The sequence below is a fragment of the Hyperolius riggenbachi genome, chromosome 7 (assembly GCF_040937935.1).
Source record: "Hyperolius riggenbachi isolate aHypRig1 chromosome 7, aHypRig1.pri, whole genome shotgun sequence".
NCBI classification, from domain to species: domain Eukaryota; kingdom Metazoa; phylum Chordata; class Amphibia; order Anura; family Hyperoliidae; genus Hyperolius; species Hyperolius riggenbachi.
Window position 1 is genome coordinate 205,063,896 of NC_090652.1, and position 27,047 is coordinate 205,090,942.

Here is a 27,047-nt window from a genome sequence, read left to right on the forward strand (position 1 = left end):
TAACAGTTAAAGACTGTTCGAGGTGGATGCCATGAAGCTACAGTTTGCCACCTATAGAAGAAGAAAGTATACCAGTCATTAGCCTGGCTGTACAAGTGGTTACACTGAACCTACGTGTAGTTGCAATTTGTGGAACCCTCCGTTGTAGTACTGGTGTCTTGCTATTCAGTTTAACCAGAAAACCAAAGTAATATTACATACGAGTACTGGAGGGGTGTTCAGTTCTTCATGATACTGAGATATCCGCTGCGCTCGAGTCTCCTGAACAGAGAAAGAGATACATGAGTGAGTTTACACACCCAGACAATAAAGCATTAAAGCAAGACATAATTATAGCACACATCAGGTTCCATCCAATTCACTTTTTCTCCTATGTTTTTTTTTCCAGGCGATAATAATCTTCTGTTTAAAATACCTTTTTAGCACTCTGCAACTGAAAAAGTACCAAAAAGTACATATTTTCCACTGCATAAGACGCACTTTTTCTTTCCAAAAAATGGCAGGGAATCTCTGACTTACGAACACCTACCAGTGATCTGCAAACTTTGCTCTCCAGCTGTTAAGGAACTACAAGTCCCACAATGCATTGCAGGAGTCTGACACCCACAGTCATGATTCATAAAGGCAAAATGCAGTTCCTTAACAGCTGGAGAGCCAAGTTTGCAGATCACTGGCCTACACGAACTGATGACCCGCCGCCACGTCCGGGATTCCCTGCCTTCGTGTGTTCCCCCCCCCCAGGTGTAGTGTGAATAGCACTACAAAAAAAGCCAAAAAAGTCTTCTTCACATGAGGCGCCATTAGGTGATTGCGTGCATATGAGTGTGTGTAGTCAGCTGACGTCATAACACGGCCGTGTTATTTTAGGGGAGGGATAAGGGGTTATATGTGGTTGCTGTTTTTTTTATATTTTTGCAATAAATAGAGAACTGTGAAGAAGACTTTTTTGGCTTTTGTTTGTAGCACTATCAATTTTGTTGCTTAAATAGGCTCCCCTGAATAAGGGTGTCAGTTCAATTCTTATAGCCAAGGTTTTGTACCTTCGCCATGCTCCCGCGATGATTGCAAACCTCTGTGCTCCTTCACCCTTGTATCTTGGCCCCCCCAGGTGTTGCAGTGAGTAGCGGCAGGTGGCAGCTTACCTTCGCAATGTGCCCGCGATGACTGCAGACATCCATCTCCCCTGCAATTCTCGCTCTAACGAGCAGCTTTAACTGATGAGGCACAATTCAAGCCACTTGCTAGAACGAGACTATGGAAAGAAAAGGATTTGGAGAAGGCAGCAAAAAGAGATGAAGGTATTTTACACAATGGTTTGTAGATACAGGGAGCTTTCATGAGAAAATCCACAAATGATACAGTAAAACTATCTAAAGATAGTTTTTATTGTAGAATCAGAACCAGCTAAAGCATCCATTCTGTAACTTGTATCCCATCAGCGCTTGTAAGTGCAACGAGTGAGGCGCTATTCGTGACCTTGAGACTATACTGTGTACTCCTATCTGTCTATTGCCTAAGGAAGCAGGAACATACCCGTGAAACACATTGCACTGTTTGTTTTGGAGTATATTAATAAACCTGTTGTCATAAAACTGCCGGTATCTTGTCTGCTTTGGGGAGGCGAGTCCACCACCACCTCCTGAGGGATTTTAACCAGTTCACCCCCAAGGGTTTTTATCCTAACGGACCAGAGCAATTTTCAGTTGTCAGCGCTCCTCCCTTTTATTCCCTAATAACTTTATTACTACTTATCACAAGAAAATGATCTATACCTCGTTTTTTTCGCCACCAATTAGGCTTTCTGTGGATAGTACATTTTGCTAAGAATTTTTTTATTCTAAATGCATTTTAATGAGAAAAACAGAAAAAAAATAAAAAAAATCATTATTTCTCAGTGTTCAGCCTTTATAGTTTTAAAATTAAACATTCTCCTGTGGATAAAACAAACACGTTTTATTTGCCCAGTGGTCCCGATAATTAAACCGTTTAGATTATGTCCCTACCACAATGTATGGCGACAGTATATTATTTTGAAATATAAGTGGTTATTTTTCTGTTTGTTCTGGCCATAATTACAAGCCCCTATGTAATAAATTAAAATTAATTTTCCCCCATAAAATATAGAATAAAAAAAGCTGAGTCCCTAAGGCAACTATTTTTTTTTTTTTTTTTTGCTGATTTTTTTTTTTACAAGTGTTTTTTTTGGGGGGGAGGGTTGGAAGTGTAATTTTATTAATGATGTGTATATACTTGAAAATGTATGTATTTTGTAGATGTAATATACTTTTTGGCCATAAGATGGCGCTAGTGAACACTCATAGGACGTGTTGACTTTTTTTTTTTTTTTTTACACACACTTTATTAAACTGTTACATTTCCTGTTTATGTGAATGGACGTAGCCGCTGTTCGCGGTCACGTCCATTCACTCCAGGCACTGCGATTGGGTAGAGGACTGTTCAGTCCTCTTCCCCAATCGCCCAGCACGGGATCCCGACGGTAATGGCGGCGGTAGCGGCGGACACACGGCGGCAGCAGCGGCGGGAATGCGCGACGTATTAAAACGTCATGTTGCTGTTAATAGCGGTAAGCATGACGTTTTAATACGTTAGGATGGCGGTAAATGGTTAAGTCTTTTAGAACCTTTTATCCTGCTGGTGCCTCTGTTCACTCTTACATTATCAATATCCACCCCTGGTGGAGGGGTTGATTCCCATTTTTTCCTTATCTACAGAGAGCGACTTGTAATCCTGAGTGAGGACAGGTCTAATCTCCTCACCTGCCTATACAGTGGTTACCTAGGCGGTAACCCACGTTTGTGAGTATATACATTATATACCTTTCATTTCCAACTCCTTGTTTTACATACTACACTATATTGGGCTCTCTGTATTTCTTTTGTCTGTATCCCATCAGCGCTTGTGAGTGCAACGTTTAATATCTTTTCAAATCAATGACTGTTTTATTGTGCTGAGAGCCTCTTAGTTTTAGTGATTAGCGTGACCTTTTGAGTGGAACCTTGGAGCTGTGGATACCTTACCTCCTACAATCATTCTTGACTCCAGATACAGTGGTTTGCAAAAGCATTCGGCCCCCTTGAAGTTTTCCACATTTTGTTATATTACTGCCACAAACGTGAATCAATTTTATTGGAATTCCACATGAAAGACTAATACAAAGTGCTGTACACGTGAGAAGTGGAACATAAATTATACAGGATTCCAAACATTCTTTACAAATAAATAACTGCAAAGTGAAGTGTGCGTAATTATTCAGCCCACTTTGGTCTGAGTGCAGTCAGTTGCCCATAGACATTGCCTGATGTGTGCTAATGACTAGAGTGCACCTGTGTGCAATCTAATGTCAGTACAAATACAGCTGCTCTGTGCTGGCCTCAGAGGTTGTCTAAGAGAATATTGGGAGCAACAACACCATGAAGTCCAAAGAACACACCAGACAAGTCAGGGATAAAGTTATTGATAAATTTAAAACAGACTTTAGCAACAAAAAGATTTCCAAAGCCTTGAACATCCCACGGAGCACTGTTCAAGCGATCATTCAGAAATGAAAGGAGTATGACACAACTGTAAACTAGGCCTGAATGATTTTAGGAAAAAATTTAATCGAGTGATTTCTGTCCGAAATTGCGATTTCCATTTGATTCACGATATCCTTCAAATCAAGCTTTGTTCCCCCTCTGTGCCTATTTGTTCCCCCTCTGTCCCCCTGTCTCTCTTTGTCCCCCCTTTGCCTCTTTATGCCTCCTGTGGGTCTCTTTCTTGATCCGTTTGTGTCTCTGCCTGCTCTGTTTCTCTCTGTCCCCTCTGTGTCTCTCTTTGTGCCCGCTCTGTCTCTGAGCCCACTCTGTGTCTTTCTGTGCCTCCTCTGTCCCCCAAGCTGCATCAGTACTGGACATTGCTTACAGAACGAGTCCAGCGATGCCCGTCTATCCACTTCGCCTCCTGCAGGGTCTAATGCACAGAATACTTCCTGTATGTCACATGACAGAGTTTTGGCAAGCAAAAGAGCCGGCAGACGGCGATGGAGGACGGACAGTGTTGAACTCGTGCGGAAGGTATGTCTAACGCTAGAAGCCGCTTCAAACGTCCCCCATGTGGAAATGATGCGATCGCGATAATCGCTGCTTTGACGATTCTGAAATTGTGATCTTGTTGATTGTGATTTCGGTTTAAATTCGGTTTATCTTTCAGGCCTAATGTAAACCTACCAAGACAAAGCCGTCCACCTAAACTCACAGGCCGAACAAGGAGAGCGCTGATCAAAAATGCAGTCTCTGGTTACTCTGGACGAGCTGCAGAGAGCTACAGCTCAGGTGGGGGAATCTGTCCATAGGACAGCTATTAGTCGTGCACTGCACAAAGTTGGCCTTTATGGAAGAGTGGCAAGAAGAAAGCCATTGTTAACAGAAAAGCATATGAAGTCCCGTTTGCAGTTGGCCACAAGCCATGTGGGGGACACAGCAAACATGTGGAAGGTGCTCTGGTCAGATGAGACCAAAATGGAACTTTTTTGCCAAAATGCAAAACACTTTGTGTGGCGGAAAACTAACACTGCACATCACTCTGAACATACCATCCCCACTGTCAAATATGGTGGTGGCAGCATCGTGTTTAGGGTGTGCTTCTCTTCAGCAGGGACAGGGAAGCTGGTCAGAGTTGATGGGAAGATGGATGGAGCCAAATACAGGGCAATCTTGGAAGAAAACCTCTTGGAGTCTGCAAAAGACTTGAGACTGGGACGGAGGTTCACCTTCCAGCAGGACAACGACCCTAAACATAAAGCCAGGGCAACAATGGAATGGTTTAAAACCAAGCATATCCATGTGTTAGAATGGCCCAGTCAAAGCCCAGATCTAAATCCAATCGAGAATCTGTGGCAAGATCTGAAAACTGCTGTTCACAAACGCTGTCCATCTAATCTGACTGAGCTGGAGCCATTTTGCAAAGAAGAATGGGCAAGGATTTCAAGGGAACCTAAACTGAGAACGTTATGGATTTTTTCTTTTAAAATAATACCAGTTGTCTGACTCTCCTGCTGATCCTGTGTCTCTAATACTTTTAGCCACAGCCCTTCAACAAGCATGCAGATCAGGTGCTCTGACTGAAGTCAGACTGGATTAGCTGCATGCTTGTTTCAGGTGTCTGATTTAGCCACTATAGCAACCAAAGAGATCAGCAGGACTGCCAAGCAACTGGTATTGTTTAAAAGGAAACATACATATCCCCCTCAGTTAAGGTTCCCTTTCAGTCTCTAGATGTGAAAAGCTGGTAGAGACATACCCTAAAAGACTGGCAGCTGTAATTGCAGCAAAAAAGGTGGTTCTACAAAGTATTGACTCAGGGGGCTGAATAATTACGCACACCCCACTTTGCAGTTATTTTTATTTTAAAAATGTTTGGAATGATGTATGATTTTCGTTCCACTTCTCACGTGTACACCACTTTGTATTGGTCTTTCACGTGGAATTCCAATAGAATTGATTCATGTTTGTGGCAGTAAGATGACAAGATGTGGAAAACTTCAAGGGGGCCGAATAGTTTTGCAAACTACTGTATCTCAGAACATGCCGGTGTGTGTGCAGCCACATTGGGGGAGTGCCCAGGCACTTGCACTTGTTTTGTGTTTGGTGGTGGAGTGCTCATTAGAAGTGACGGTTGCCTAAAGAACCCGGATTTACACTATGGCATTCTTTTTTTCTCTTTCCATACATATGTTGGCTAAAAGAAGAGGAACAGTGGAACTTTAGGATCGCATCTTTTTTCCTCTCATAGGAGATTTGAACCATAGACTCTTACTGTGAGACTGTCCTTTGACTTTTAGCTCTGTGCGCAATTTATTACTTGTATACCCATTTGCTTAAACCTGTGTACCACGTTGTATTTGTAATACCTTGTGAGTTTTGTCCTAAGTGTATAACCTGGTTTCTATACTTTGTATGTATAATTATCCTGTCTACTAAAGCAGTAAAGAGGAACCAAACGCCCTCCACTAACATTACTGTAATGTATAAGCATTGTTTTCTTAAAAGGAAGCTACTCTATCCGATATCTAGGCAGCACAGTGGGCAGATATCTGGGCAGCGTGGTGGCGTAGTGGTTAGCGCTCTCTCCTTGCAGCCCTGGGTCCCTGGTTTGAATCCCAGCAAAGGATTAAAAGGTTGTATGTTCTCCCCGTGTCTGTGTGGGTTTCCTCCAGGCACTACAATTTTCTCCCACATCCCAAAAACATAAAATTGGTGTACCCCTAAATTGTCCCTAGACTACGTTACATACACTACACAATACATATGACTATGGTAGGGATTAGATTGTGAGTTCCTCTGAAGGACAGTTAAGTGACAAGACAATATACTTTGTACAGAGCTGCGGAAGATGCCGGTGCTATATAAATACTAAAACGCATTTATTTGCCAATGTGTCCTGGTTATTACAATGTTTAAATGATGTCCCTAGTACAAAGTATGGTGACAATATTTTATTTGGAAATAAAGGTGTATTTTTTGCGTCAAGCCCCCATTTGCAAAAACAACAGTAATATTCCCTCATACATATTTAAAAAAAAGTTGAGACCCTATCATAACTATTTATAACCATCTTACTTGGGGGGGGGGGGGGGGGATTGGGAAGTGGTGCTGAGCCTGTGCTGGATCCAAAAGGTAAATATTGCTGTCTGCAGCTTTCCGGGGGTCCCAGCGCTGCATTAGGGCTACTGTGGAAGACGGGGAGCCTCGTTAGGATCCAGTGGCTTCCCCCTCCTGGGGTGAAGTTTTTATTGTTGCCTGTATCCCTTATGAGAAGCTTCTCTCCAGTTCCTGACCAAGTGACATGATCCCTGAAACCAGGCAAGAAGGGAGAGGAAATCTTCACAAAGTAGCACAGACCGCAAAATAACCTTGACATCTGACCCAAATCTAACTAAAACTAACGTTTCGGTTGTAGTTAAAGAGACTCTGAAGCGAGAATGAAACTCGCTTCAGAGCTTATATTCAGCAGGGGCATGTGTGCCCCTGCTAAAACGTCGCTATCACGCGGCTAAACGGGGGTCCCTTACCTCCCAAATCCCCTCGTGGAGTCCCGGGGATTTCGTCCTGGTGAGGCAGGGCTAATGGCCGCAGCCCTGCCTCCATGCGCGTCTATCAACGCGTATCTCCGCCTCTCCTCCGCCCCTCTCAGTCTTCTTTCGCTGAGAGGGGTGGGGGAGAGGCGGTGATGCGCCGCCGATAGACGCGCTGAGAGGCAGGGCTGCGTCCGTTAGCTCTGCCTTAACAGCAGCAAAATCTACGACCAAGTTGGTCGTGGATTTTGCAGGGGGGGATTTGGGAGGTAAGGGACCCCTGTTTAGCCGCGGGATAGCGGCGTTTTAGCAGGGGCACACATGCCCCTGCTGAATATAAGCTCTGAAGCGAGATTTATTCTCACTTCAGTGTCTCTTTAAACTTTAATGATAGTCTTATATACTGTACTTGAAAACACTTATGTGAACTTAAAAAAAATTAATTGAAAACAATTTAATTAGCTTACCGTAATCAAATCTATTTCAGGTAGACAGATGAAGAAAAGCTCCAGAAAATACAGTTTAGTTAGAAGTGCATACACTTACCCCCATGTGTTTGCTGTTTGTATCTGGATCCAAGTAGTGGGGGTTGATGTTGAAAGGTACTAATCCGAGTGCCAGCAGAGAGGGCGGGTACACAATTGGCATATCATTGGTTGTGTTGATACTAACAGTGGCCACATTGGTACCTGCACTGGACCCTATATATGGGATCCCATCCTGTAATAATATACAAGAATGTATGATTACCAAATTTGTATACTACCTATAAACACATTGTTGTCAAATAGCAAATAAGATGACAATCCCATAAAATCAACTTTATGATTACTTGGACACACAAGTCACAATCTAGTCCAGAATTATTATGCACCGACATTTTCCACAGTATTCTATAAAGTACAGTGACACTCAGAGGGTCGCCCAATCTAGCATCCCTAACACATCCCTACCAGGGTCTACTCTAGAGCCAATTTAAACTTACTGGCATGTTTTAGAGATGTAAGAGGATAAAGATAAACACAAAGGGTGGGGGCATACAAACGCCATGCAAATAGTGTTCTGTCCTGGTATCAAGCTTGGAGCACTAGCACAAGGCAAGTTTGCTAGCTACTATGCCACATGCAACACAGTTTTATGCAGGGCTGAGGAGATGGAAGCATTTATTGGGTACCTGGAGGTGAAGTAAGAGTGAGCAAAGGCAGCAGGAATGCGGGCACAAAGGAAAAGGTCCCGTTACTCCTCCCTGTAATAATTTCCCTTCCTGTCCTGTTAGACCGGTTGGGCAAATTACAAATCATATGGACAACAGGAGCGGTTTTCTTCCCCAAAAATGAGGGGGAAAAGTGGGTGTGTCTTATATTCCAAAGATGCGGTAAATGTGGCCCCGGAATATACTTACCGGATCCTGTCGCCACGATCCTTTCCTCCTCGTCTGGCTCTCTTCATCCCAGGACGTCTTGTCAGTCATTGTGAAGGTCTTCACATGTACACCGCAAGGCTGCAGTCTATACGAAGACTGCAGTGAAGAGGAGCGCGGGCAGCTGGGGCTCTGAAGACCTTCACAATGACTGACAAGACGTCCTGGGATGAAGAGAGAAGGAGACTGCAGCTGAAGAGGAGCGCAGCAGCTGGGACCCTGAAGACCTGCATCCTGAATGACGGACGCCCTCTGATGAAGAAAGCCAGATGGGGGAGGAGAAGATCGTGGCGACAGGATCAGGTGAGATATTTTATCAGGGTTTAGCCAGTGTAGTGTATTTGGTAGTGGCAGAAGGGGTTGGTTAGTGTAGTGTACTAGGTAGTTACAGCAGCAGGGGTTAGTTAGTGAAGTGTATAGTGTAGTGGGGGCAGAAGGGGTTGGTTAGTGTAGTAGGTGGTTACAGAAGCGGGGGTTAGTTAGTGAAGTGTAGTGTGGTGTAGATGGGCATTGTAGCTTAGATAGTGACAGTTTAGGGAGAAAAGGTCCATAAGATGCCCCTGCACCATAGACGCACCTAGGATTAGTTTGTTTTTTTTTTCTCTGATTTTTGCCCCCTAAACCTAGGTGCGTCTTATATGCCGGAGCGTTTTATATTCGGAAAAATATGGTAGCTTAGAAAGTCTCAGACTTTTTCAGTACAGTAATATTATTGCACACCCGGGATATATGGATTGGTTTAAGATAATTATGTTGCAATTATACTTCATCAGTTCTACAAAAGCAGCATTTTAATGTGATTAAAAATAGTCTTTCCATACGAATATGCAGCCACTTCTGTTTAACTATGGCAAACGTACACTACACGCTGTGTGTGTAACTAGCTGCAGAAGTAGTGCTTCTAAAATCTACTGAATATCTCCGGGCACTGTGTGGCAACAACAGATCTCTCTATTGTTTTGGGCACATCGGGTGGCCATCTATTAATATATGGCCACCTTTTCAGCCAAAGTTAACCGTATTATATAAACAATCCTAGTATATGTAAGAGAATGATATACTACCTCAATCACTCTTTTCCTGATGGCAGGTACCAGCCCATTATCATATAAACCTTTCAGAAGTCGGAAAGTGTTGCCACCACCTGCAATTAAGGACAACCAATTGAAAACAAGAAGTACTTTTCAACCTACACTCTAAGCTTATCAAGGCCTAATATGCTGAGTAAACTGTAAGCATTCTAAAGCTGGCCATACACACATCGAGATTAAGTATTCTCCCGAGGCCTCAAGTAGGTCTCTCCATTCCAGTACCTCTAATCAAGGCACATCAACCCCCCAGGCGCGATAGAGTCGTTCTATTGTAGCGTTAGAACTGTCTTGCAGTATCGCATAAATTGCCGAGAGTCGAGATGTTTTTGAAGAAGAAGGGATTCAAGAGGATCAGATTTCAAGGTAATTTGTCTCGGGAATTGAGAGTGGGCAGCGTGGCGCACTTGGAGGAACCTAAAAAACAGTTTAATAGGGAGGGAAAAGTCTGCTTTAAGTGCATCATAAGTAGTCAGTTGTCCATTAATGATTATGTGTTGTAACCATTTAATCCCATATGTAGCCCAAAGAATAGGGTCTGGAATGGGCTGAAAATGGTGCAGGTTAGGGTTGCACCACAAGGGGGTAAAGGGGGAGTATACATCAGGTTCTTTGTATTTTTGTCTTGCCTTTTCCCAAACATTCAAAGTAGACCATGGGAGTCGGAAGAGACGCTTTAGCACACGCATGAATTTTTACCAGCAGATTCAATCACTCATTAAATCTGTAAGTTATCTATGATGCAACGAGCCACATTAATCATAATTTTGATCGACTGGTGGCAAGAATCATTCAAGATACGGACCAGACGGTAAATTTTAATTGACCGGATGCGGCAAGGAAGTGGCGGTAGATCGATGGCCAATAGCGATGCACTGTAATGACAAGTGCAATGCTGCAGTTCGATTTATTTTCAATAATTTAATGGTGAAATCTATTGCAAATCTGTGTGCAATGTATGGGGAGGGGGAGTTCGATCTCTCTGTGATCAGACTCAGATCAGATAGGTACATTGGGTGCAATCTAAACGTGTATGGCCACCTGAAGACAGATGAAAGCAAATCTTCAGGCATTGTATGTTACATGCAGATTAATAAATATTTCTCATTGCTAATATTTAGAAATGCAACACATTATATCTTAATATTTTACTTTTTTTTAGCTAGAATGTCTTTGTATTCCAGAACTACTTGCTTGAGTACAGGAGTAGACTTCTAGCTGTCACTATTGTTAAAGCAGACCTGAACACAAAACCTCCTCTCTGCTCTATAAGATACAAAACAGCATAACAACCTTTAAACAAAAACATTTCTTTGTTACAGCTGATACAAATCCTAAAATAAATCTGCAGTGTATCTACTTCCTGGTTCATGGAAGCAGACATATTGTTAACATCCAGTGCTTTCAAATGAGCTTATCTGCCATCTCTGCCATGGCAGTCATGTGACACAGGAAGAGATCAAATTACAACTTGTGATTAGACAAAAATGAGGGGAATTAAACAGGCTAAACTCTCTAAAATACATACAGTGTGCATTTCTCTATGTTTTCCTTCTGTCCTGGGCAAGAGTTCAGGTCCACTTTAAGAGTTACAGATTGCCCAGCAGGCTCATGGCGTACAACAACTCATAGGAGTGTGTAAGTGGATGAAAGAGATTAAAAAAAGCCCCCATACTAAAATGCTATACAAAACAGAAGTTTGTCTTCTTAAAACAGAAGGCATTTACAATTATTCAGGTTGGAGTGAGCTTTGAGGTGTCCCACAGTGCATCACTGCTGAATATGAAAATCATCTACTTGTTGTCCCTGAAAGCCAAACACACCTCCAGAATTGCTGGAATGCAATGATATGTCAGCTTGTTAATATTATAGAGCCACGCTAATCTCAACATGCATACAGACTATTTCGGATTGGTTGATCCTCATCAGTGCATGGCATGGATTAATATGGCTCTACAGGGTAGGACTTGAAGCACCCAGAGTTGAAGATTGCCCAGCAAGCTCATGTAGACCAGAAATCCTAGGAGTGTGTAAGGTGCTGAAAGAAATCAAAAACCCTCCTTAGTAAATGCTATGCAAAACAGAAGTTTGCCTTCTTTAAACTGTTCACCCCCAAGTGGTTTTTACCCTAACGGACCAGAGCAATTTTCACCTGTCAGTGCTCCTCCCTTTTATTCCCTAATAACTTGCTAATTGTTAATGGCTGCCACCTGTATAACCCTAGTTATGAAAAGAGAAGGGTGAAAAGCATGCATTGAAATGCTCATAGGCTTGAAGGAGTGTTTATTTATCTTTGTATGTGTCAGAGTGGTGCAACTAAATATTTTGAATTAAAAAAAATGTTTGGTTTGGATCCGCTTTAATCAATGAAATCTTTATTTTTCTTTTTTTCTCCTCCTCTTCGTTCACCTCTTCCATCAACTTTAAACGAGGAAGTGGTAGTAAGGCAAAAAAACAAAACAGGTAAATGATCACCTACATTATAAGCCATTCCGCCTATGTAATATTCCCAAGCCTAGTGATTACACAAGCCTTAGGTTATTTCCTAACTCCTTCAAATACGCTCCATAGGATGCAAAATTTGAGCTAGAATCATCTATACTCCGCCTCTTCATACTTCACATACATATTTGACTTAAAAACACACACTACTGAATATACATACTCACTCTTTCCATTCGTTATACTCCAAACATTCCATTAGTTCTTATTTTCATTCTCCCCTATAAATCTCTCCCTGAATCACATAGTCGTGCTTTGTATATTGTCCCAAGATGATCTAATTACATTTAGTTTATTAGATAATGACCCATCTCCCATAAATCCAGTGCAATCCTCAAGGGTATAGGATGACCCAGCAATCCAGTCCTCCAAGGTTGGAGTACCAACTTCTCTACAACTCTGCACAATCAGTCTTTTGGCCACCAAAACCCCTATTTCTTTTAAAGAGGAGCTACCATCTTCATCCCCTAACTCCATCCCCTTATTTCGGGGCATGCCCAGAATATATGAGTTAGAGTATCGTCATCTGCCCCCCATCTCCAACATTTGTTAGACTGGCATCCCTTTATTCTAGCCACTTGGTCAGGGGAGAGGTACCATCTATTCAGTAGCTTGTATTAAATTAGCTGGAGTTGATTGATAGGTATTTGCGAGATGTTTTTAAAGGCTCTGGCCCAAAGAGTGTTGTCAATCGATGAGCAAAGTTCCACTTCCCATTTTTCTGAGCTTTTTAGCTTTCTACCCTTACCAAATTCTTCCAATAAGTTAATTGTAGTAGGGGTGGATGAACACCCTGTAGAAAAAGTCACAGGAGACAAAAAACGGGAGCCCAGTAGTGCAATATGTCAATGACCACAATAAAAGAAAATAAATTAGAAGCACTAGTCACAAAGGGAGGTTGCTGGGGGCAACCAACCACAGGAAGCAGGTGGAGACAATAAACCCGACTCCACTCGGGGTGGTCCTAGCCAGAACCGGAAGGATGGTCGCTCTCTTAGTGGAAAAAGGGGGACAGAGTCCCCTGTGGGGACTCAACTGGTGGTCTCCACCTCCCCTCGGAGAGGATATGTTCGGGGGTATACTTAGCACGTAAAAGGGAAAGAGGCGCCCTGGTGTAATAAAAGCATCTAAAATCAACTTAAAATCGAAAAGTGATATGAGGTAGCTTACCTCAATGACGAAACCTCTGTAGTTAATACAAGGGATTTTTATTAGCACAGGCAACGTGTTTCGCGGGTCTCGGCCCGCTTCATCAGGCCAGTAAAAATGCTTACAATAGCAACAAGAACTCCTCAATATACTTGTACATGTATATCAAACATAATAGTAAAAAATGTTCTACCAAGATCATAAACATTGCGTCATATCATATTGATCAAATTTTTAGATGCGTTTTTGTACATACATAATGTTTTTTTATAAATTATTATTATGTAAGAAAGAATAATACTGATGATAATTGTTAGCACTAAAGATACTAATCGCAATTAGTGATGGGCCGAACATCCCGCCTGGCGAACCCCCCTGGGCCCCACTTTTTACATAATAATTTATAAAAAAACATTATGTATGTACAAAAACGCATCTAAAAATTTGATCAATATGATATGATGCAATGTTTATGATCTTGGTAGAACATTTTTTACTATTATGTTTGATATACATGTACAAGTATATTGAGGAGTTCTTGTTGCTATTGTAGGCACTTTTACTGGCCTGATGAAGCGGGCCGAGACCCGCGAAACGCGTTGCCTGTGCTAATAAAAATCCCTTGTATTAACTACAGAGGTTTCGTCATTGAGGTAAGCTACCTCATATCACTTTTCAATTTTAAGCTGATTTTAGATGTTTTTATTACACCAGGGCACCTCTTTCCCTTTTACGTGCTTCCAATAAGTTGTAAAAGCATGAAAGGACTTTATTGGGTCTTTGGCAGAGTAGTATCAATTTTTCATATTTATTGAGCGTTACCCCTAAACCCTTTCTGTTGCTTCCTATATTATTCAGATAACTTTGCATTTGTATAACTGCATAACTTCTGGGATTCCCTGGAGCCTTTAATAAACTTTCAATATGCAAATCTTTATTTCCCAGCAAATGTATAATTCACACTTGCAAATGCAGATGGCTGTATGATCGGAATGCAACGCATGCGATTGTACTCCACCTGTGCTGCCGTGGATTGAGCTGCTGATCCCATTCTTCAGCCATGTGTTTCCTCAAAAATGCATGCCACGGTGTGATATCGCAGTGCTGCACAGCGCATGTAGTCTGAACGTCAGAGAGTGCAGTCTTTGCACTTCTGATGCATTTGCGTGTCGCACACCATACGCAGTTTCCCCAAATGTGCACGGCAACGCATTTAGTGTGAACAAGACCTAAGTGGAAATGCATTGTTTGCACCACTGACCAAGCATAAATAAACTTACCAATAAATATAGCTTCCGATTTCTGTACAGCCTCTACTGGATCTGCAGCCTCATGTATACTGTCTACAGAATATCCTGAAATAAATAAAGATTCTTCAGCAATTCATACAAACGTTTGCATAAGGCTTCCACATTATTTAACAGCTACTTGGTGATTGTGGCAAAATAACTACTGCAGATCAAAGATATGGTATGGTCCAAATACATTTCGAAATCAGCAAGAATGGCATTTGTTCCAAATGAAAATTTAAAGCACACCTGAACGACACAAAAATGTTGATTTTACTTAACCCAGGTATTCTTCCAGTCCCCATAGTCTTTGAGGCCCTTCAGTGTCTTCTGGGTCTCGTCCAATGTGCCACTGTTGCCCCTTATTAAAAGCTCTGACCTGGCTGTGTTGCAGCTACTGAGCACGCACGGTCCCATCCACACTTCTACTTTATCACACTTCCATGGCCAGGATCATTACCATACACTGTTTGCAAAGAATTGTAACCCGAAAGCTCCTGGCCATGCAAGCACACACATGCCCCTTTAAATGAGGGGTGATAGCGGCACAATGGGGGGGCCACAAAGATTACGGGTAGCTAGAAAAAACCCAGGTAAGTAAAAATTGCAAATTGATGTGCTGTAACATACAAATGGAGAACCCATCACAATTAAAGTAAAACTGCTTCTCAAAAGATGTAAGAGTGTGAGAAAACGCGGAAAAGCCGCCGCGGGTGCTCAGAGCAAGGCGGCTGATTCCGCGTCTAACGCGGCGGTTTGCACGCATAAGCCTACATCTGTCAGTATGGCTGAACGCGGAGAAACCGCCGCATGCTCTGATAGCGGTGCGGCTGGTTTCGCGTCCAGCACGGCGGATGCATTACAACACATGTCTGGTGTGGCTGGGACTGATAGTCCACACAGGTTCAGAAGGACGCGCGCGCGCTGAGAGGCAGAGCTTTTATGACAGCCAGAAGGGTGTCAGCTAACCAAGCCGGTCAGCTGACAATTCTATCAGTTCCCATTGGTCCAGCACGTAGGGGAGGCGCTGGAGAGCGCTTTTGTATATATACTGGGTGCTGGTCATTTCTCTGGTGTCTGCCGTTGCGATCACTACGTGGTAGCACTCAGACCTGTTTGTCAGTATCTGTGTTATTCTCTAGACTAGTTCCAGGGTGTTGATGACTACGGAGCTCACACCCAAGACTAGGAATACTGTGTATTATCTGTGTTATTATTCAGACTAGTTCCAGGGTGTTGATGACTACGGAGCTCACACCCAAGACTAGGAATACGGTGTATTATCTGTGTTATCATTCAGACTAGTTCCAGGGTGTTGATGGCTACAGGGCTCACACCCAAGACTAGGAATTAGCTTAACCATCCTGTTATATTTCAGACTAGATCCAGGGTGTTGATGATCAAGGAGCTCACACCTAAAGACTAGACATTGTTGATTATTTGTTATGACCTTCTGCTTTCCTGACCTCTCTTCTGATCTCTGATTTGGTACTTAGCTATATCTGATACTCCGTTGCCAAACCTTGCTTGCCTTAGGATTCTGAATCAATCTCTTCCTCTGTATCCGATCTGTCTGTCTGTTGCCGACCTGGCTTGTCCGACCTCGAGAACTATCTCCTCTGTTTAGAGATAGTTCACAGATCTGTCAGTGACACTCCACCATTGGTGTCACTCACACTCTGGTCCTTCCCATTCGCAGCCTGACTCCTCCCCTTGGGGAGCCTCAGGCTATTGGAAGGAGCCTGTTCTTTGGGCAGTATCTCTTACTGCCTTGCACCCTCCATACGGGTGCTCTCCTCAAAGTATTACTGTTGCACCAAACACTCATATTACTCAGGTGACCAGAGGTTAGTGATATATCTGATTATCGGTGATACTGCAGATCATCAATAATCGGGTATATATCTATTCTTGGTGATACTGCAGATCACCAATAATCAGACCCTCTCTGTGTTACACCGATCGTTACAAAGAGCCATTTATAACTTCCAATCAAGCCACAGATGCTAAGGATATATGAACTACAGGGAGTGCAGAATTATTAGGCAAATGAGTATTTTGACCACATCATCCTCTTTATGCATGTTGTCTTACTCCAAGCTGTATAGGCTCGAAAGCCTACTACCAATTAAGCATATTAGGTGATGTGCATCTCTGTAATGAGAAGGGGTGTGGTCTAATGACATCAACACCCTATATCAGGTGTACATAATTATTAGGTAACTTCCTTTCCTTTGGCAAAATGGGTCAAAAGAAGGACTTGACAGGCTCAGAAAAGTCAAAAATAGTGAGATATCTTGCAGAGGGATACAGCACTCTTAAAATCGCAAAGCTTCTGAAGCGTGATCATCGAACAATCAAGTGTTTCATTCAAAATAGTCAACAGGGTCCCAAGGCGCAAAATAACTGCCCATGAACTGAGAAAAGTCAAGCGTGCAGCTGCCAAGATGCCACTTGCCACCAGTTTGGCCATATTTCAGAGCTGCAACATCACTGGAGTGCCCAAAAGCACAAGGTGTGCAATACTCAGAGACATGGCCAAGGTAAGAAAGGCTGAAAGACGACCACCACTGAACACAAGCTGAAATGTCAAGACTGGGCCAAGAAATATCTCTAGACTGATTTTTCTAAGGCTTTATGGACTGATGAAATGAGAGTGAGTCTTGATGGGCCAGATGGATGGGCCCGTGGCTGGATTGGTAAAGGGCAGAGAGGTCCAGTCCGACTCAGACGCCAGCAAGGTGGAGGTGGAGTACTGGTTTGGGCTGGTATCATCAAAGATGAGCTTGTGGGGCCTTTTCGGGTTGAGGATGGAGTCAAGCTCAACTCCCAGTCCTACTGCCAGTTTCTGGAAGACAGCTTCTTCAAGCAGTGGTATAGGAAGAAGTCTGCATCCTTCAAGAAAAACATGATTTTTATGCAGGACAATGCTTCATCACACGCGTCCAAGTACTCCACAGCGTGGCTGGCAAGAAAGGGTATAAAAAGAAAAACTAATGACATGGCCTCCTTGTTCACAAGATCTGAACCCCATTGAGAACCTGTGGTCCATCATAAAATGTGAGATTTACAAGGAGGGAAAACAGTACACCTCTCTGAACAGTGTCTGGGAGGCTGTGGTTGCTGCTGCACGCAATGTTGATGGTGAACAGATCAAAACACTGACAGAATCCATGGATGGCAGGCTTTGGAGTGTCCTTGCAAAGAAAGGTGGCTATATTGGTCACGGATTTGTTTTTGTTTTGTTTTTGAACGTCAGAAATGTATATTTGTGAATGTTGAAATGTTATATTGGTTTCACTGGTAAAAATAAATACTTGAAATGGGTATAGATTTGTTTTTTGTTAAGTTGCCTAATAATTATGCACAGTAATAGTCACCTGCACACACAGATATCCCCCTAAAATAGCTAAAACTAAAAACAAACTAAAAACTACTTTCAAAAATATTCAGCTTTGATATTAATGAGTTTTTTTGGGTTCATTGAGAACATGGTTGTTGTTCAATAATAACATTATTCCTCAAAAATACCACTTGCCTAATAATTCTGCACTCCCTGTATTATATGTACAATAACTTTACTTTTTTGTATGCATAAATCTGAATTATTTATACGTAAAGTAATGGGTGTTCTATAGAGTACCCAGTAAGCTCATTGCCACCCCAAACCACTAGAAGTTTGCAAAGGACCACAAAGAACCAAAAAGCTCCCTTGATTTAAAAAAAAAAAAAAAAAAAAAAAAAGCAATGCTAAATATTAACGGTATATACCGGTAAGTGCCATTCCTAAAATTATAGCGCTTATACAGTTCTAAATATTAGGTTGTTCCACCTAATGTTCAAGCAGTTTCAGTGTCCGATGTTTAAGAGCAAATAAAATCAAGGCTTATCAGACCAAGTCACAAGGTAATATATGGTTTTAGTTGTACAATTCTCCGAAATCCCTATCTCTATACCACGAAGAGACTTTTCTTCAAGTCAGCTGGCTGTTGGGACGGGAGGAGCCGTTTCAGTCTCTGATTATTGCATCGGTCCTATGCAGTTGGATCAATGTGTGTCAAGATATACTGTATACGTAACTGGAAGAGACGTCTATTCGTAGAATAGAGATCTGCTCCAGGGATATTGGGGAGTTATACTACTAAAACCATATACAGCCTTGTGATTAGGGCTGCTATGGGCTGGCAAACCTTGATTTTATTTGCTCTTGGTAAATGGACAGAAAATCTGTTTGAACACTGGGTGGAACAACCTAATTTTTAGAACCGTATAAGCGCTTAAGTACTGAATACTAAATTTTAATTTGCCTTCTCAAACCAGAAGGTACTGTATATGCGATTATTCAGCTCTATGAGAAAAAGCTCTCCCAGGATGCATCATCACTGAATATGCTAATCGTTTCTTTATGCCCCTAGAAGCCAGACACACACACCCAGAACAGCTGGATTCAATGTGTGCCAATAGCCTGTAAATTTTATAGAGCCATGCTAATCCAATATCCATATAGCTGTTTTGGACTTTTTCCTCATCAGTGCAAAGCATGGATTAATATGGCTCTATGGGGTGGAACTTGAGTAACAAATAAAACAGAGAACCCAGTAAGCTCAAGATGAACTATAGACACATTTGCTCTCCACTATCAAATAACTTTGTGGCCAGGACTGCAGGTAAAGCTATGTACAGTCTCATCAATTCATGTCTAGTGTGCAATAATGCATCTACCCTTCTCACCGTGTCCGTATGTTCTGGCCACGTGTAATTTGGGCTCAGGGAGAAGCCGAAAGATGACTCTCCCTGTGCTAAGGAATCTTGGGAAATATATCAAATATTTTCACCCACTAATTACCTCATTTCATAGGCCATGTAATTTGTGCCCCAGCTATTGCTGGAGCATACATGCAAAAACTGCGCAGGGAAATTTGGGTGCATTACTATTACCCCTCCAGCCCGCCATAGACACTGGGGAAACATGTAAATCTGCTGCCAGCTTTTGCTGGTGGCTGAATTACGCTGTTTTTATAGCAATTTGGGCTCCAGCTTTTGAAAGCACCCAAATTACTGTCTGGGGGACACTATAGCCATAATTCACATTACGGCCTATGGCAGTGCATAGCGTGCCCAAATTTCCAGAGCCCTTTTTGTCTCGATTGCTGGTACCTAAATTATGGCGATTTTATTGTATGTCTGCCTGCACTACCATTGACATTATGGCCTATGGAAGAGCCCATTTCAGGCGCAGTGCAGAAACGACCTGACTTATTCTGACACGCTCCTCCATGTAAACAGGGAAAAAAATGTTATTTAAAAGTACAGTGAGAAATTTATTTTTCTTGCAGACTGGACAAGGTCATGAAAAGTCCACATGGCTTCTAAAGTTTTTAGTATATTGACTATGCCACTGAGAGCCGATACCCTTTTCTTTCCACTTTTCTGCAAGCATATTACATAGTTTGGCTGAAATAAAACATCTGTCCATCAAGTTTAACCAGTAAATATGTTATTATGTATTGTGTGCATTGTGCATGCATTACCCAGGCACGCAGATGGCTTTAAAGCAATAGAGATGAACTGCTATATTGTTTGTAAATTTGTTAATCTGTATACATAGTTTAATTTTATTGTTTCATTACTTTCATTCAGCTTCATAACTCGTTTGATTGTATGTGCGAACTATGGAAACAATGTAATACTTAACATAAACTTCATGGCATAATATTAACCACCCTGGCGTTCAATTTCCCCAGGATTTCCGTGCAAAAAGTGTTTCAATTAATTTCCAATAATTTTCAACTTTTTTTTTTTTTTTATATTGAATTCAATACAGGTTATTGTATTGAATTCAATAAAAAAAAAAAAAAAGTGTTTTCCGCGAGAGGTTGATGACACTGAGTGACCCTGGTGTCATCAACGCCTATCGACGGGGGACATGCGATCGCCGAGGGAGAAGCAAAATCCGCCAAGGGACATGGAAGAAGGCACTGGGGAAGCTATCAGAGGTACGCAACAAGGGATCAGCACGCCAATGGTGAGTATAAGGCCACATACACACATCAGACTATAGTCTTTGGAAAATGAAAGATCACAGACCAATCTTACCACCCTTCATGTAGTATGAGAGCCATACTCTACACAGTCTTTTCTATGGAGCTGAACTCCACATCAGAAAAAAATCTTTGCAAGATGCTGCACACACAGATGCTGTACAGACACAAAAGATCAGTATCTGCAAAAGATCTGTCCCTGCCAAAGATCCATTCCTGCAAATTGCAATGATAGTCTATGAGATCTGCAGATCATCATACACACATGATTTAACTGACATTCATCTGCAGATCAAGCAATCATCCGCAGATCTGAAAATCCATCCTGGTGGATCTGATCTGCAGATGAATGTCAGTTAAATCATGTGTGTATGATGATCTGCAGATCTCATAGACTATCATTGCAATTTGCAGGAATGGATTTTTGGCTGGAACAGATCTTTTGCAGATACTGATCTTTTGTGTCTGTACAGCATCTGTGTGTGCAGCATCTTGCAAAGATTTTTTCCTGATGTGGAGTTCAGCTCCATAGAAAAGACTGTGTAGAGTATGGCTCTCATACTACATGAAGGGTGGTAAGATTGGTCTGTGATCTTTCATTTTCCAAAGACTATGGTCTGATGTGTGTATGTGGCCTAAGACCCAGATGTTTTACCAGATGTATAGTTAGCCAGATGTGCAGCCAGGTACAGTTAGCCAGATGTGCAGCCAGGTACAGTTAGCCAGATGTGCAGCCAGGCATAGTTAGCCAGATGTGCAGCCAGGCATATAGTGAGCCAGGTGAGGGGGGGGGAAGAGGATAGGCCAGCCACACGCCGCACAGAAGGGGGATCCCCCGCCCACAAAACCGCCGCATACAAGGGAGCACCCCCTGCACGCACATTCTCTTGCCAGTCTTGGGAGCCTTTCTTGACCTCATCTCCAACCCTGCTGGAGATCAGCACCACATAAGTGTACATTTCCACTAGAAGCATGTGATTTGCATGGAATTTTTTGAATGCCAAAGTAACATACTGTGTTTAGGTTTGCTGGATCAGTCAGGTTTTTCAACCAAAATAATTAAATCCCAATGCCTGAACTGAAAAAAAAAATAAAACTGGAAATGAATACCATTTCCACAGCTGGACTCCGAGCAGTGCAGAAACTATGGAAAGATGCATATCATTTTAAAGCTCTCTTTCTCCTCTTTCCAATGATATATAAACCGCTGCCCTATGCCTTTTAGTTTTCGCTATTTTCGCGATTGAAACTGCAGCGGAAAATAAAGAAAACTAAAAGGCGTAGGGCAACGATTTAGGTGTCGCCAGAAAGAGAGCTTTAAAATGATATCCATCTTTCCATAGTTACATTGTATTATACAGGACGACTTTTTCTGCTGAATGGAGCTGCTGACACTGGGGAAAGTGTCGTCCTGTGTAATACAAGTAACTATGGAAAGATGGATATCATTTTAAAGCTCTCTTTCTCCTCTTTCTGGCAACACCTAAATCGTCGCTCTACGCCTTTTAGTTTTCTTTATTTTCGCGATTGAAATCACGGCCGCGGCAATTTCAATCGCGAAAATAGCAAAAATTAAAAGGCGTAGGGTGGTGGTTTATATATCATTGGAAAGAGGAGAAAGAGAGCTTTAAAATGATATGCATCTTTCCATAGTTTCTGCACTGCTCGGAGTCCCTTTAATTTAGATTAAACTGCAGTGAAAAATTAAAGACCTCTAGAATACGGATTTCAGAGCAGGAAACTTGCCTAGGAACTTTGCTGATAGCACGGTTTGGGAAACACTTCCTGTTTTTTTTGTTCACATAGCTCAGAAAATGTAACAATGTTAGATGTGTCACAGTGTAACAAGCTAACATTTTATCCAAACCAACAAAGGGCCCAAAAACCCACTTTGCTGCTTACACTTACCCAGGCTTTCAAACTTCTGCCTTGCAATTTTAGCGTAGGCATCTCTGTCATAGAGAGCATAAGGAACAATCAGAACTCTCTTCACTTGTCTAGAAACAAAAGAAAAAAGAGCGATTTAGAAACCTGCATCGAGTAAAACCTCCAATGTTCTGGACATGTGAAAGGTCATCTACACAAAACAACAATGCTCTAGGCTGTGGGTTGTGAGCATGTGTATGTCTGTGAAGGTGATGCGGTTGTCGTCTATTGTATCAAAGTGAATATTAAAGAGTCCATGCAGGTAGCATGGTTAATAAAAGCCTAATTACAGTACAATGTAAAAAGGATGAAGAATTACACTGCCTGTTAATAAAAAAAAAATACAAAAAAAAATACAAAATTCAACCTCGTAGTAAAAAATTAGTAGCCATTAACTTATCCACTTACGCTCCCAAAAACTTTTGTATATGTTCTTGGCAGTGCTCCAGATATCCCCCTCCATGGAGAGTTGAGTTGGAAACAAGCAGCAGACGGCGTCTGAGTGTCATAATTACTGGTGACTTTCTGTCAGAATAACTGCAGAGAGAGAGAGAGAAGCTCTGTGACTAATGTCATGCACAATACAGAACAAAGTTCCTTCCTTACTTTATTATACTTCTTCCTCCACAGATAATGCTGACATAAGCACTACATTTCACAGGCTAAAGGTTAAAAACCACTATGGGTTTAGTAAACGCATTACAAAAAAAAACAAACTAAAAACATGCAAGCTCATAAAAATATGGAGACAGATCATCAGCCATAATGATGCAAACTACACATTTACCTTATGTGTAAATGTATGCAGCTTGAAAATGAATCAGTCAAATGAGCAGCATTTGATTGGTGCTTATTGAAGTTGTGCAAAAATGTGCATGAAGGCCTGGTGCACACCAAAAACCGCTAGCAGATCCGCAAAATGCTAGCAGATTTTGAAACGCTTTTTCTTCTTTTTCAGTAGCGTTTCACCTAGCATTTTGCTGTTCTGTGAAGCGTTTTTGGTGTAGTAGATTTCATGTATTACTGTAACAAAAAACGCCTGGCAAACCGCTCTGAAGTGCCGTTTTTCAGAGCGGTTTGCGTTTTTCCTATACTTAACATTGAGGCAGAAACGCATCCGCAATCCAAAATCTGCAGCAGCCCGGGAGTATGCGTTTCTGCAAAACGCCTCCCGCTCTGGTGTGCACCAGCCCATTGAAATACATTACCCAAGCAGATCCACACCCGCAAGCGGATCGCAAACCGCAGCAGAACCGCTCTGGTGTGCACTAGGCCTAAGGGCTGGTACAAACCAAGAGTGCTTCTGAGCGCTTTAAAAAGCACATCACTAATGTATTTGAATGGGATGGATCACACCAGAGCGATGTGATTTGTTTTCCAAACGTGGGTCCTGCAGCATTTCTGCTGATTTCTGAGTCAATTCAGCCTCGATGTTAAGTACAGGAAAGTGGAAAATCACTCAAAAAGCACTAGATCAGAGCGATTTTCCAAGCGTTTTTGTTACAAAACCACTATACTAGCAGCTGTACTGTACATTAAAAAAACGCTACACAAAAACACTCCAAAAATCGCTAGGTATAAATAGAAAATCGCTAGAATTGCCTTGAAAAAAACACTTCAAAAAGCGCTGAGCATTTGCAATTAACGCTTTTAGGTGTGCACTGGCCCTTCCTCAGAACTACAGTGGTTCGCAAAAGTATTCGGCCCCCTTGAAGTTTTCCACATTTTGTCATATAACATGAATCAATTTTATTGGAATTCCACGTGAAAGACCAATACAAAGTGGTGTACACGTGAGAAGTGGAACGAAAATCATACATGATTCCAAACATTACAAACAAAAAAAAATAACAGCAAAGTGGGGTGTGCTTAATTATTCAGCCCTCTTAGCCAATACTTTGTAGAACCACCTTTTGCTGCAATTACAGCTGCCAATCTTTTAGGGTATGTCTCTACCAGCTTTGCACATCTAGAGACTGAAATCCTTGCCCATTCTTCTTTGCAAAACAGCTCCAGCTCAGTCAGATTAGATGGACAGCATTTGTGAACAGCAGTTTTCAGAGCTTGCCACAGATTCTCGATTGGATTTAGATCTGGACTTTGACTGGGCCATTCTAACACATGGATATGTTTTGTTTTAAACCATTCAATAGTTGCCCTGTCTTTATGTTTAGGGTTGTTGTCCTGCTGGAAGGTGAAGCTCCACCCCAGTCTCAAGTCTTTTGCAGACTCCAAGAGGTTTTCTTCCAAGATTGCCCTGTATTTGGCTCCATCCATCTTCCCATCAACTCTGACCAGCTTCCCTGTCCCTGCTGAAGAGAAGCACCCCCAGAACATAATGCTGCCATCACCATATTTGACAGTGTGGATGGTGTGTTCAGTCATGTGCAGTGTTAGTTTTCCGCATTTTGGCCACAAAGTTCCATTTTGGTCTCATCTGACCAGAGCACCTTCTTCCACATGTTTGCTGTGTCCCCCACATGGCTTGTGGCAAACTACAAACGGGACTTCTTGTGCTTTTCTGTTAACAATGGCTTCCGTCTTGCCACTCTTCCATAAAGGTCAAATTTGTGCAGTTCACGACTAATAGTTGTCCTATGGACAGATTCCCCCACCTGAGCTGTAGATCTCTGCAGCTCATCCAGAGTCACCATGGGCCTCTTGACTGCATTTCTGATCAGCGCTCTCTTTGCTCGGCCTGTGAGTTTAGGTGGACGGCCTTGTCTTGGTAGGTTTACAGTTGTGCCATACTCCTTCCATTTCTGAATGATCGTTTGAACAGTGCTCCTTGGGATGTTCAAGGCTTTGGAAATCTTTTTGTAGCCTAAGCCTGCTTTAAATTTCTTAATAACTTTATCCCTGACCTGTCTAGTGTGTTCTTTGGACTTCATGGTGTTGTTGCTCCCAATATTCTCTTAGACAACCTCTGAGGCCGTCACAGAGCAGCTGTATTTGTACTGACATTAGATTACATACAGGTGCACTCTATTTAGTCATTAGCACTCATCAGGCAATGTCTATGGGTAATTGACTGCACTCAGACCAAAGGGGGCTGAATAATTACGCACACCCCACTTTGCAGTTATTTATTTGTAAAACATGTTTGGAATCCTGTATGATGTTCATTCCACTTCCCAAGTGTACACCACTTTGTATTGGTCTTTCACATGGAATTCCAATAAAATTGATTCATGCTTGTGGCAGTAATATGACAAAATGTGGAAAACTTCAAGGGGGCTGAATACTTTTGCAAACTACTGTATTTGCATTGCATTGACCATCCCTAGTCACCAGAAGGCCAGGAAAGTGTGAGGCTACTGCAGGAGAGGTGAGGCAAATGCATGAGGCTGGGACCACACTGGACAGTGTGAAAAACTATCAGTTTTCTGCATTGTATGTTTCCAGGGTTTTTTTGCAGCGTTTTTGTATGCATTTGCTTTTTCATGTGTTTTTAGTGCACGCCGGGTCATACACAGGAAAACAATCAGGAGAATATACAATATATACAATATACAAGACTGATCTAACTAGAGTACATATATATCGGCAGTGTCTAGCTGACTTAGGGCCCATTGACATGGTATGCGTTAGTGTGCATTAGTATGCGTTTTTTCCATAGCAGTGCATTGTGAAAAAATTTCAGTTAAAACGCGAGTGTGAAAGGTGCTATAGGAAAACATGAGTCTAAGGGCGGGTTTCCATTTGCGAAGTGATGCGAGTGTGGCTACCCAGCCGCATCGCATCACTTCCGCCGCCGGCCGCATCACTTCTGCATCTCCGATGCGGAAGTGTATTGAGGAGATGGGACACGGCTGCGGGCGGATGCGGCCGTGCGAAAATCTGCAACATTCTGCAGATTATCGGATCGCACCGCTCCGCACACCATGCACGCACTGGAAACTGTTCCACTGGCGTGCATGTGTTTCAGCACACCTGCGGTACGATGCGGCTATGTATCACCGCTTCTTGTGGAAACGAGCCCTTACTTTGAAAATTAGTTTTCTTTCAGTTATAACTGAGAGCAACTGATTAAGTGTAAAAGGGACCTTAGGCACAATAGCAAGGCCCAGCGCTCAGCAAACTGATAGCTATAACGGACAGTGAGTAACTGAAAGCTCAGGGCTTATATAGAAGGAATAGATCACAGACCAAGCCCCCAGGAAAAATCGGACCAATCAGCAACATCCCTGCAGCAAGTGTCAGCTGACTGCAGGAATCAGCTGACACACCTCAGACACGCCTCCTTAACCTATAAAGGCAGCTCTGAGCTGCACGTGTCCTCCTAGGGAGACTGCCAGAATCAACACGCTGACTGACATCTACAGGGAGGTCGGGGATACGTCTGAACAAAGAGGAAGAGGAAGCTTCTTGCAGCTGCTCAACATTGTCAGAGCAGCCTCCAGAGACAACACCAGATAAGTTTGTTACAGGAGAAGTGTCTGTTTTTTGGTAGCCACTCCCATCCCCAGCTGAACTGTTTTCTCAATTTCTAATTGAGAATCACTTCCATTTCAGCCATGGCAGCTATCATACCTATTTAAACGCTGCAAGAAGGTCACT

At 42.3% G+C, this 27,047-nt stretch overlaps 1 protein-coding gene across 3 annotated transcripts in view; it reads right to left on the reverse strand.

Moving 5' to 3' along the window:
- Window positions 1-27,047, reverse strand: part of LOC137524779 (alpha-aspartyl dipeptidase) — a 65,038-nt gene that overhangs the window by 8,252 nt on the left and 29,739 nt on the right. For all 3 annotated transcript variants that reach the window (XM_068245029.1, XM_068245030.1, XM_068245031.1), the window contains exons 2-7: window positions 22,896-23,024; window positions 22,470-22,558; window positions 14,512-14,586; window positions 9,557-9,636; window positions 7,619-7,792; window positions 202-261 (exon numbers count right to left, since the gene is read on the reverse strand). In XM_068245029.1, the coding sequence (XP_068101130.1) occupies window positions 202-261; window positions 7,619-7,792; window positions 9,557-9,636; window positions 14,512-14,586; window positions 22,470-22,558; window positions 22,896-23,024 (607 nt within the window). The remainder of the gene's footprint in view (window positions 1-201; window positions 262-7,618; window positions 7,793-9,556; window positions 9,637-14,511; window positions 14,587-22,469; window positions 22,559-22,895; window positions 23,025-27,047) is intronic.